The sequence below is a fragment of the Triturus cristatus genome, chromosome 3_2, assembly GCF_964204655.1.
Source record: "Triturus cristatus chromosome 3_2, aTriCri1.1, whole genome shotgun sequence".
In the NCBI taxonomy this organism is placed as follows: domain Eukaryota; kingdom Metazoa; phylum Chordata; class Amphibia; order Caudata; family Salamandridae; genus Triturus; species Triturus cristatus.
In genome coordinates this window covers 864,467,169-864,480,415 of record NC_140584.1, presented here as the reverse complement: position 1 = coordinate 864,480,415, position 13,247 = coordinate 864,467,169, and the positions used below count along the sequence as shown (strand labels likewise).

Below are 13,247 nucleotides of genomic sequence, written 5' to 3'. Positions count from 1 at the left end.
GCTATCCAGAAAAGATTTCTGGCCAAGCCTCGCGCCTTTGGAGTATACTACGGGGAGTAACCTGAAGTTAGATAAAACAAATGTACCAGAAAGAGCTTTACCAAAGGTAAGTAACTTATTTGTCTTCTCCCTCCATTACTTCTGTTAGAGCTGTGGTCTGACTGTCCTAAGGCGTCACTACTGCCTCAGCATATGGTTGCTCCCTCCAGGGCCTTGTAAGTTATTCCAGTTGGTGGCACTCTAAACTATTGTGTTTAGCCCTCCCAGATCCCACCAATCTCCTCCTATGACTGGCCACCACTAGTGCTGCTGATCTGAGTCAATCATGGGAATTAGCTAAACTCCAGTGTACTCACCCAGGGCCTCCTTCCTCAAAATGCTAAGCATGTTACGCTTAAGGCTCCTGCTTGAGCAATGCATGTAGTAAGGGTTAACGGTGGTTTGTGCATCAGACCGTGTGCACCTAGCTTTGCTAGGCCCTGCTGGCCCTGCAGGTCACAGCTATGTACCCTCTCTGGATCTGTTGAAAATGTGGGAATTCCTTGTAGATATGAAATGGGGAACTGTGGCACTGTGAGCCTGGGTGTGTGCGTGAGCATCTATAGGAAGGCGAGCCGAGCCACGGGTCCGGCTTGGCTCTTAGAGCCCGAACACAAGCCAAACCCTGAGAAGAGTTGGCATGTAAATCATGCAAAAACATGTTGAATATGGCCATGTCTCCTCATAATTCTAAAAAGCATATTGCTGTGCCATGTGGAAGCGTTTACCTTTGGGCATCAGATTATATCACTGCATTGATGGATAATTATTAAAGTATTCATTTTTAAACATGAAATGAAAAACATTACTGTCCGCCCCCTCAATCCTGACGACAGTGTGAATTAAGAGGCAACCCGGTTGTCATTTGTACCCTATATGGGGCCAAGATTTGCGTTACAGTGCATTAGATGTATATGACATCAAACGCAGGAGGTTTCTGTAGGGCGCAGATCCAGAGCTCGTGTATTTGGCCGTGCTCTTATGTGTCATAACGAAAAAAGTAGGCTTGGTTCAATAAAATATTTGCCTAGGATCACACAATTTTGTCCAGCGAGGAAGCCAGAATTAATCCCAGATTTACTGGTGTCACATATCCAGTTTAGCCATCAGCCCCAGTCTGACCTGGATGTCCTGCAGAGCCCGGCGCGCCCTCGAACCCGTGCACTGGTCTTGGAGATGCGTGCAGCGCGCTGACTGCAGCTTCCTTGGTCTCCAGGCCTCGTGCACCCACTCTCTAGCCCCCTTCTTTAGAACGGGAGTCCTGGCTCAGCACAGAAAGCCCACGGGGCAGGCCCGCGCTGGCCCGCTTTCAGCTGAGCCAGGAGCTGCGCGGGGTGAGTGCTGTGTCTGGGGGCTGCTGGGGGCGGAGTGCTGCGCTCGGCAAGCTACGATGGATAACTCCATTTAGCAGCAGTAATGAAAAAAAGGTTTTTCAATCCCCTGCTTCAATTTCTGCTGTCCGCAGCTCCAACTCGGAGCCGAGACAAGCTGGACCATTTAATAAGGAATCAGGGGGGGGCCGTCTCTTGGGGGATTGGCAGAGAGCGATCTGAGGAGGTGGGTGCAAGGGTGGGGTGATAGTGCTTGAGAACTGTAATGGACACTGTCTGATAGTGCAGCAGACCCGGGGAGGGATACCGCCCCATGCCGTGCCTGTGCTTATCTTGTTGCTGTTTCGTGGCGCGGTCTCTTTTTTGTCAAAAAGGCGAAATCACGTCTGGTTTTCTGATGATGCGGCTGCGCCACCAATCCCAGTACACAGCGAGCGCACTTTGGGCTTTCTCGGCTTTGTCGCCCTAATCTGGATCCCTTATAATAGAATTGTGCGTTTCCTCATCTGTTCCTGTACATCCTAAGGAGGCAGCGTCACTGTCGGCTCATCACCTTTGCAAACTGAGCAGCACATGACCCTGCACCTATGATGTGCTGTTTCATGACCGTGGCCCGGTTCTATTATTATGCCTGGCGATAGCCAGTATCTTTCTATTTCACTATTATATATATGTCAACCAGACAGCTTCATTCGTTGGTCGGATGTTGTCATTCACATGTTTTTTAAATGATGAGGGCCCAGTTGCTTCCCTAACATTGAAGTTGTGTACAAACCACAACAAAGCATGCACCTTCAAAGCCAAAAGGCTGATGTTCTACACCAGGCCTGTTGGCTTTGCCAATGCTTATTTAGATGTGGTCTATTGTTTCCCCCCCCCCCCCCCCTCCCCCCGCCAAAAAATTATACATTACATACATAGACCGAAGGGTTTTTGGCTTGCGGGCTTCATCCATTTCTCTGTTAAATTGTCATTCCCTTGTCCTTTAATCTACCACAGCAGACAGCATGCGGCAATGTGTCAACCTACTTTACCCACTGGCTCTCTTCGCTTTGAGTGACTGCACAACGCCTGTGGTCACTTCTGCCTAAAAATAGTTTCTTTCGCTTCAGTCGCAAAGCTGGTTGATATTATCTGTAAAGAGGTGCCTGTCTGAAGGCGTTATCCGCACCCAGAGCACCCCCTGGTGGCTGGTGTGTGTCAGAAGGCTTATTCGGTCTCTAAAGTCTACTAGGGTGATAGTTAAACGCCCTGGGCGAGCAGCTGTAGGCCAGAAGCGGCTCGGGGATTAATGCACATGAGCCAGTGCAGGAGAGGCCCCAAATGCTTGCAAAAACTGGCCTCACATAGTGGGCAGAAACCTCTGGTCAGGTGCCTCCTCCTACCTGATGCACCAACAAATGTGCCAAAAATACAGAGACCGGTGGCTAGGAATCCAGACTGCAGATAGCCCTGCTTCCTAGCCTGAGGGCAGGCGCAGACTTTCCCAAGGCTACTGAATCTCAGCCATTTACACTACCACTGACCACGGGGCCGCTGTCTCAAAGATCTCAGCTCCCAAACAGTGGATGGGAGCGCTTTCTATCCACTTGGTATGCAGATACCTGGGGCACTGCAGTGCATGTGCCACCTTCAGCCGTCAATACGCCAGGAGGCGCGTGCCAATCCCATAGTGGAGATGAATGTCGGGGGCTGTTGAAACCAGTGGTCCCACATCCAGGTGCAGGGTGCCTGGTGAGAGTGCTGTTAATCTCCCCTGTCAGGATGGATTCGCAGTCCCATCCGCACGCGGTGAACCGGCACACTTCCCATGTTCCCAAACATCCTCCGGAAGCAGCCAGCAGTCCTTCACCCATGGCACAGTCACCAGTTTATCTTCGCGTGCCCTCCTTCGTGGAAATGCTGTTTGGAAACTTAAAAATGGTTTCTGTTAGATTAACTTGGTAGCTTGGTTTTTATTGCCGTCAAGTGAACTGTTTTGAAATAAATTCAGGTTAAATTCAGGTACACCGAGAAACCGTGTATTGGTGCCTGGCAGTGTCTATTGATTTCACTTGGCATTTAGAGTTAGGCCTGTTTTTGTTTGCTTTACTCATGTAGTCCAATGTCCAAAAGCCTGTATGTGACAGCTGAATCCATTTGAAACCATTGTTTCATTTGTGCCAGAGGTTGCATGTGGTGGACACCAGAACTTATTTTCATTATCAGACTTTGACCCAGAGAAAGGCAGAAAGGGAGTAAAAGAAAGAAGGGTAAGAAAGGAAAACAGCAAGAAAGCAGAGATAAAAAATAGCCTGTAAGAATAAGATTACGAGACAGGAAGTGTAGGGTAGTGTAAGAAGGAGGCATGTGATGGAATCAAGAGATGTGACATAACTAGCAGAGCTGCCGGCGTTGGGTGTGGGTGTGGGGAACCAAGTTCAGTCCCGGCTTTGGCCTGACATCCTGTGATTCTGGGTAAATCCCTTCATCGGGCCATGTGTGATGGAATACGTTATGTTATAGCAAAGCTCTCAAGCGCGCGTCCACCGACAGGTCCCATGGTGCCGGGAGCACTAGCAGCAGGACATGGACGTGGGTCAGTCATAAGCTGGTCTGAGAGGCCGTGCTTCCTGCAGAGTTCTGGGGTGCTCCCTGGAGACTGCTGCGCTTATGTTATCCGGAAAAGATTTCCAAATGCCGGGAGCCCGCCCCGCAAACCTGGTCTCCCCCGCCTCTCACTGTAGAATTTAGGAACCTCTGGGAGATTGAGGTGGGCCGATTTGAGGTTGCGTCAGGAGTATGGCTCTTTATTCTAGAGGACACTTACGTGGGGCTTTGACTCTGCCGTATTTTGAAAATCATGTAGCCCGTTTTAAACAGTGATCTTTGTATAATTGGAAGCCAGTGCAGTTTCTTTAGCGAGGGTGTAGTGTGGCAGTATCTTCGCTGTTGATAGACCAATCTAGCTGCATGATTCTGGACCAGCTGCAGTTTTGCAGTCCTGTAATGTAATCTGGTGATCATTAACTGCGCATTAATGCAAATGGGTCAGGCTCGTGCTATACAAAAACCGCGGGAAAACCCAGGCGGGCCTGGTATTCAGCAGCGCGGGTTCCAATGCCGAAGAAAAACTTTGGGCCCTTGACCGGTTTTCTTAAAATAAATTAAGCACTGGTTGAAACTATAAACTATCCAATAGGATTGTCACCGTGGCTTATGATATAGAGCTGCCAAACCTCTGTCTGATCCTGACCGCCCCTCGACCAGATCTGAGACAACGTCACAGGGCACCCCTCGCAGCATTCAATATGGCTGCTTCTAGCCCCCTTGGTCTGTACACTTTCCAAACTGACTTTTGTGAATTGGCCGGGGTTCTGCTCACAGTGGCCGCCAGGTGACAGGCTGAGGTAACGTGTCCCTTGGTTGCTGAGTAAAGGTGGAAGAAGGAGCCAGAGGGCGCAGGAAGGAGAGTAAAGGGAGCCAGAAGAAGCTTGGGTACGGAGTAAGGAGAGCCAGGGGAAGCAGGTGCACAGAGTAAAGGGAGCCAGAAGAAGCGGGGGCGTCAAGAAAGGGGAGCCAGTGGGAGCAGGTGCACAGAGTAGAAGCCAGAGGGTGCAGGAGCAAAGAGTAAAGGGAGAAGGAGCACGGAGTGAAGAGAACCAGAGGAAGCAGGGTCACAGAGAGAAGGAAGCCAGAGGAAGCAGGTGCACAGAGTGAAGATAATTAGGGGAAGCAGGAGCACAGAGTTAAAGGAAGCAGGTGCATAGAATAAAGAAAACTAGAGAACACTGGTGCACAGAGTGAAGGGAGCCAGGGGATCAGGAGCACAGAGTGAAGGAAGTCAGATGAAGCAGGCGCACAGAGTGAAGTAAACTAGAGGAAGCTGGTGCACAGAGTGAAGGGAGCCAGAGCGAGCAGGGGCACAGAGTGAAGGGAGCCAGAGCGAGCAGGGGCACAGAGTGAAGGGAGCCAGAGCGAGCAGGGGCACAGAGTGAAGGGAGCCAGAGCGAGCAGGGGCACAGAGTGAAGGGAGCCAGAGCGAGCAGGGGCACAGAGTGAAGGGAGCCAGGGAAAGCAAGGGCACATACTAAGGGTAGGCAGAGGGAGCAGGAGGACATAGAATGAACTTGAGCAAAGGGTGCAACATTAAGACGAGAGCATAATGGGGACCCGGCAGCGCCAGGTGCTAATGCTGGATCACCAGGACTTTAGAGCTGCTCCTAACAACTTTATTTTTTGTTGTATTTTTTTCACAGGTGTTTTTCAGGGCAGGAACTCTTGCAAAACTTGAGGAGCAAAGAGATGTGCAGACGCGACGGAATATCACCCTCTTTCAGGCGGCATGTAGGGGATATCTCGCCCGACAGCACTTCAAAAAGAGAAAGGTAATGTACGATGGCACATTGCTTGTTCACATGTTAGAAATTGGGTTACTGGTTGACTGGAATGTGAGCTCTGGTCAAGCACCAACCACAGTCATAGTCAGGGTAAGTCACAAGCAAATCCCAAATTAACTTGTGCTCACCCTCCTGGTAGCTTGTCACAGGAGAGTCAAGCTCAACTTGGAGGTAATGTGTGAAGTATTTGTGCAAAACTTCAAACAGTAAAACAGTGAAAGCACCAAACATAAAGTATCCCACACCAAGTTACAAAAATAGCTCTTAATTTAATAAATAAAACAAGACCAAAACGACAAAAATCCAATCAGTACAACATGAGTTACAAATTTCTTAAGAATAAAATGCAGCATAGCTCCTAAAAGCATAAGGCGACAACTGTGGCTATCTGGTCATGCTGGACTGGGTCAAAGTCAACAGTTCAGGCTGTCCACGATGGAGCGTGGGTCGAATACAGTCCCAGATTAGCCCAGCTGAAAGTTTACCTACTTAGGTTTGTGCCAAGAGTCCCGTTTGTGTTGGAGGGGGTTGCGAGGAGAAAAAAGATCGGCGTGGGCGGTGATCGGCACAAGGAGCAGTGCTTTGCGCTGGTGGTCCCCTGTGAGCAGCCGATGCTGCTGTGCAAAGAGACATGCTGCTTGCACTGATTTTTGGCGCAAGCTGCGCGGTCACGGTGCAAACAGACCCGTTGGCGGTTGCGAAGAGCCCAAAAGCTTTCATTAAGAGCCCACTGAGCGACACCAAGGATCCAGGACCTGAGGGGCGCACCTCTTGGGGGTCAGGAACTCGTTGAAGACGGGTCCAGGTTCTGTGGGGGAGCCTGTTATGTCCCATAGGCTCAGATCAGGAGGCCAGCAGACTAGCCCTTTCAGCCACTCTGGGGTCCTGGGTTCAAGATGGGGTCCAGGTCCAGTTCTTCCTCCCCAGGCAAGAGAGCTGCAAGCAGGAGGACAGCACAGCAAGGCAGAAGCTCCTTCAGAGTAACAGTCCAGCGGAGTGGCAGTCCTTACAGCAGCACAGCAATCCTTCTTACTGGCGATCCTATGGCCAGCAAAAATGAAGGCAGCAAAAACAGGGGGTCTGAAGGTAAAAAGTTAGGAGGAAAGCACGGCCAGGATGCCAGGTCTAACAATGTGTAAGGGATAAAACATTTTTGCCAGCATTCAAAAAAACAGTCGCAGAACATACTGCTATTGCAAGACTCTTAAAGGGGTATGCAAAGCACATCACAAAGCCTGTGCAAGATAATGGCGTGGTAGAGGGTGGCATTGTGCCACCTTTCTGAGAGGTCCCAGAGTGTGCCGTTTTTCAAGCTTCCACTAATGGGCTGCTGGTGTACAGCATTGCACCAGTTTACGCTTACACCAACATAGTGCCTAGCATTGACCAACCATAAGAGACACTGTGGCATAGCATGACATTGTGAAATTAAACTGATTCTGATCGTGGCATTATGCCAGAATACGTTGACATAATCACAGTGCTTGGCATTGTTTCAGCAAGCACTGCCAGAGTGCACTCCCAGCCCACACATTTACTGCCAGAGTGTAAACTATTGTGATGGCATCCACTGAGACCAACTTCCACGCACTGGGGCTTTGTATGAGTACAGACAGGCACCATCGCAAAACCTTAGATTGTGCCATCACGCAGTTGCAGGCACTATATCATCATGCAGCAGCACACAACACATGTACCCTACGTAATACTAAATTTTGCGATCACATAGAGATACTTTTAAAATTGGCATTACATCAGGTCACACCTACACTTTCTTATGGTTTGGCATTTTTCTACCATGACTGGCTCCCTCTTAGTGGTAAGCCCAGTGCTTTCAGGAGGTGACACCAACACAGATTGTGCTGGCACACTCTGAAACAATTACACTGCTTGCACTATTTCTGTCTGCCTCTTTCGTGCTCATGGATATACACGAACACACAGACACGCTCCTCTTTCTCTTCCTGGCTCTTCATCTCTCTTTCCCTCACACATGGGCCCACTCACATACACACATACACACACATACACAGATGTGCACGGGCCATTCAGTATATAAGCACAATCAATCACAGAATACCTCAGCAGATCTCAAGCATCGAGGGATGTACAAGAACATAGGTATGGATTTATAAATATAGTGAAATGCATAGACTCATAGGTGTATAATGCGCAGACTTTTACTTGTGTCCCAGAAAAAGGAGATATGTCTAGTTGACACATCTACTCAAACACATCCTACTGCTGTTACAACATAGAGGTGCAAGTTAATTCATGCATGTGGGTCCATCTCAGTCATCTACCCTCCGATCATTAGCACAATGACCGCAATATGTTTGTATACAATGGTTCTGAAATAGTGGCTAGTGATCTTCGAAAGTGGGGCATAATATGTGCCCTGAATTCTAGTGAGCCCACTTATGGGATTGTTGGAGGATGGGAGGTTCTTTCCTCAATTCAATTGGGAAACAATACGGTGAATCGTGCATTTAAAGCATAATTTCCATTTGAACTTGATCAAAAGCCATTGGTGTGCCAAGCCAATGAAGCCTGGTGCTTCCCAGAAGGTGGCCCGATTTTTTTCAAATTGTGCAGTGGGTGCCCCACTTATGTAAATAATTTGCTCTATTGTGCGAGGGCCAGTATTATATTTTGGGCGTCATCATATGCCATTGGTGCCTCCCTATTCCAAGAACCATAGTCGATTCATATATCAAAACATATCTTTAGTATGTCCGGGTCAGCGTTTTGTTATGGTTCCCTGCCCCCCCCCCCCCCCCTCGTCCCAGGTGCCATTGCCGTCCTCCCTAAAGGAAAGAAGTGCCAGCACCAGCATTTTACCAAGGATAACCCCTTATTCCAAGAATTATGTCCAGTATGCCAGACCTAGAATGTGTGACCTGATGGGAGAGTTGAGATGGCAGGGTGGTTAGTTAGCAGATATTCCTGGGCACTGTAGATCTTCAGCCTAAAGCACCTGAGGCCACCTGGTTGGTGGACGCTGCAGCGTGTCACAAGTAGGGTGGCCGTGAGGCGTGAAGACCCCTGAGGCCAGTGCTGGGATTTCACTGCTGTGTAATCAGTTTGATGGCTGGCGCACACCACGCAATGTGCCAGTCGTCAGCGGATTCCCAGCCTTCCTCATGACTGCTCCAGGACCCCTGCTGGTCGGCTTTCTTAAAAACTATAACAGTGGTGAATAAGATAATAATCACTATTGGTGTAATAAATAAAAAAAAGGCAGAAAGCAAGGAGTGTGGAGCCCCAACACGCATAAAGGAGTGTGTTTTTGGCCTTTTTCACCAGATTGGGTTATTTGAAGAGAGTTTAAAGCAGCTACGAGTGATACTGCCTATTTTCCCTTCACACCTGGAGTTCTGGATACTAGGACAGCAATACTTAGGTGAGACTTCAGGGCCCCTTTACCTTACGGTGGTAGCGGTGGTCGAGTAGACATTGCCTAGCTCCTGGAAGGTGATGCAAAGGCCTATACCAGGTGGAACATAGCACAGTTGTCCTTAAAGTTGATGCTGAGTGGTCAACTTGAGGTATTGCTTTAAAAAAAACAAATATCTCGTCTAATACACATTGTGTTAATGTTAATGTAAAATTTGGAAAGAAAGCCAGAAGGTTCAAGCCGAGCAAATTAACAATAAAACAATCGTGCACAACCATTTTCCAGTATCGTATGGAACTGAAGCTTAGAAGAACAAACCACTATCATCCTACACTTTCAGACTTCCAAACAGGATTTTGTCTGGGAAGAGGCACAGAATCTGCACTCCTTGCCATCTAGGATGACCCGAAGAACGCAGTTGACCGCAACGGGGTGGCTGCGCGACTCCTCTTGGCTGCCTTTGACATGGATGACCATGACACTCTGATACAAAGATACTCTACGAATCCGGCATAGCGGGTACTGCTTTAGACTGGATCACGTCCTACCTTCAAAACAGAACTAATGTCAACCATACCCCACCTTTCTCGTCCAAACCGTACGCCACATTTAAATACACGCCCCTGGTTCTCTCGGCATCATGGTAGATGTAGTATCCACAATATGAGCATAGTGCATGCTGCCAGATGAAAACGCTGTTAATCCTGTAGTAGGTTAGCATGTAAGTTCATTGTTCCTCACCTTCCCAAAATTCGATTTCCACCAACTGGAAGCACGTGAGAGGCCCTCTAATGCAGAGTAACTTTTTTGTGGATTTATTACGGTCTGACTCAGATCGGGGAGGGCCCCACTGCAGAAGTGCAGGTCTCTGGCACTAATTATTTCCAGCGCTGTTGGGAACGTTGTGCTTCCAGTTGGTGGAAATCGAATTTTGGGAAGGTGAGCAACAATGAACTTACATGCTAACCTACTACAGGATTAACAGCGTTTTCATCTGGCAGCATGCACTATGCTCATATTGTGGATACTACATCAACCATGATGCCGAGTGAACCAGGGGCGTGTATTTAAATGAGGCGCAGGGGTGCTTTGAAATGTTTGCTGCTTCCTGAATTTGCCTTGGATTTTAAATGCCAGTGATCAAGGGAAATGCTGCCCGAAACATGTTTGGTTTTTAAGGCAAAGCTGAATAAATATGCTTGTAAGGACAATGTTTACGAGCCTTCCTTCTGCCAGCAAAAGAGGAATTCATTGCCACAACGTAAGAGGCCCTTTTAATGCAGAGTAACTTTTTTGTGGATTTATTACGGTCTGACTCAGATCGGGGAGGGCCCCACTGCAGAAGTGCAGGTCTCTGGCACTAATTATTTCCAGCGCTGTTGGGAACGTTGTGCTTCCAGTTGGTGGAAATCGAATTTTGGGAAGGTGAGCAACAATGAACTTACATGCTAACCTACTACAGGATTAACAGCGTTTTCATCTGGCAGCATGTACTATGCTCATATTGTGGATACTACATCTACCATGATGCCGAGTGAACCAGGGGCGTGTATTTAAATGAGGCGCAGGTGCGCTTTGAAATGTTTGCTGCTTCCTGAATTTGCCTTGGATTTTAAATGCCAGTGATCAAGGGAAATGCTGCCCGAAACATGTTTGTTTTTTAAGGCAAAGCTGAATAAATATGCTTGTAAGGACAATGTTTACGAGCCTTCCTTCTGCCAGCAAAAGAGGAATTCATTGCCACAACGTGAGAGGCCCTCTAATGCAGAGTAACTTTTTTGTGGATATATATATATATATCACCCGAAATTGCCCAGAAGCTTGAGGCATATATATATATATATATATATATATATATATATATATATATATATATACACACAAACCTTTGTCCCTCCTCTGTCCCTCTGCTACCCTTTTCAATCCAAATAAGTAACTAACTTATCCACCATTCAAATTACTTTCATATTTCATTATACTAATTCAACACTAATCCTTTAATGCGCTCCGGAGTAGCATGCTACTTGCCAAAAAAAGCACTTCAACACCCCATCAGGGGTATCAAGCGCTATATAAATGCAAACCTTTTTTCCTCTTCTATCCCTCCGCTATCCTTTTCAATCCAAATAACTGATTAATATCCACCACTCAAATTGCTTTAATATTTCACTATACTAATTCACCACTAATCCTTATGGGTTCCGGAGTACTGTGCTACTCTCCAAGAAAGTGCTTCAACACCCCATTAGGGGTAACAAGCGCTATGTAAATGCAAACCTTTTTCCCCTCTTCTATCCCTCCACTATTATTCTTAATCCAAATAACTGACTAATATCCACCACTCAAATTACTTTCATATTTTACTATACTAATTCACCACTAATCCATTATGGGTTCCGGAGTAGCGGGCTACTCGCCAAAAAAAGCGCTTCAACACCCCATCACGGGTAACAAGCGCTATATAAACGCAAACCATTTTTCCTCTTCTATCCCTCCGCTATCCTTCTGAATCCAAATAACTAACTAACCTATCCACCACTCAAGTTACTTTCATATTTCACTATACTAATTAAACACTAATCCTTTATGGGTTCTGGAGTAGGGTGCTAATCACCGAAAAAAGCACTTCAATGCCTCATCAGGGGTAGTAAGCGCTATATAAATGCAATTACAATACACTACAATTATAGACGCACGTAGCACATTCCCATTTGTTTTGCACGTGCACACAGAGAAGTCTTACACTACAGATATATTGTCAGACATTTGCATCTTCCCTTCTCTCAGCTGCCTAAACACAACCACGCTCATCCCTACAGATATTGCTGTGCACACATGGCTATTTCTCGCATATACAAGCACTGCTTGTCCATGGCAACAGCTCACAGTCTCCTGAGAACTTATCCTAAAATGGTCAGTTGTTATCACATAAAACTCTTGCTACGGGCAGAGCTCTTCTGGCTATCTGCAGTGTTCTTTCACAATGATAAAGTTGGATATTTACACTACTTCCTGGCACACACTGGTTCCTCTCCCTAGGACAGAGATCAGGGCCGGACTGACAACCAAAAACGGCCCTAGCAAACTGCTCGGCTAGCTCCCCCTGGGGGGAGGAAGGGGTGCGGCCGAGCTGCTTGCTAGGGCCAGTTTCGCCCGATTTTGTTACAGGGGGCCGATATTGCCGGCCCCCGGTAACAAAAACGACCCCAGGGACTTAAAACCGGATCCCAACCTGGCGGCCCACCGGGGAAACACTTGGTGCCCGCTACAGCCAGTCCGGCCCTGACAGAGATGATTTCTGCAGCCTGGTGGTTTGTTTCCCTAGCCTGCTTTGCTTCCTGGGTATGAAAAGGACATTGTTTGCATCTGGTTCCCCGGCAGTCCTTATAGGCAGCCACGGCAGCTGCAGGTAAGAGCAGTGGGGCTGGATGGAGGGGATTTCAAGAGACGACAACGAGGGAAAATTAATTATTTATTTAATTTTCCCTCGTGGTCATCTCTCCAAATTCCCCTCAGCCGGCCCCAACGCTCTTACCTGCAGCGGCCGCGGCAGATCTACTAGACAATGCCCTAGCCCTGGGGAACGGCATGATGCTGGCGTCCTCCCCTAAGGAGAAGGTCTGTTCCCTTGGATACACTGCTGGGTGAACAACCAAGAGATCCCAGATCTAGCCTCTGCTTCGGCACTTGCCCAAACTATTGCACCCACTGGCCAATCACTTCATACCCCATGCCTTGCCTTGGCTCCTCCAACTGCCATCTGGGAAAGCCTAGAATTGCCACTGTTAACACTCTACCTCTTCTATGTATGAGGGAAGGGGATACTGCTCCAGACCAAGCAATAGCTGTCTGTGTATGAGGGAAGAGTACCCTACTTCCGCCTGTGCTGTGCCTGATCTGTGTGAGGAGAACACACCTTTCTGCTGCCCATGCTGTACCTGTTTTGTGTATGAGAGCTTGCATTGCTTTTGCTGCCCAGTCTTCATGGGGGCAGTGTACCCTTACTACTGCCCCTCTTCTGCCTGATGGGTGCATAAGGGAAGAGTACCCTACTTCCACTCATGCAGTATCAGTTCTGCGTATGTGAATAGCTTACACTGC

General features: G+C 47.9%; 1 protein-coding gene across 35 annotated transcripts in view; it reads left to right on the top strand.

Moving 5' to 3' along the window:
• Window positions 1-13,247, top strand: part of MYO18A (myosin XVIIIA) — a 768,001-nt gene that overhangs the window by 479,967 nt on the left and 274,787 nt on the right. For all 35 annotated transcript variants that reach the window (XM_085649195.1, XM_085649183.1, XM_085649196.1 and 32 more), the window contains one exon: window positions 5,609-5,737. In XM_085649195.1, the coding sequence (XP_085505321.1) occupies window positions 5,609-5,737 (129 nt within the window). The remainder of the gene's footprint in view (window positions 1-5,608; window positions 5,738-13,247) is intronic.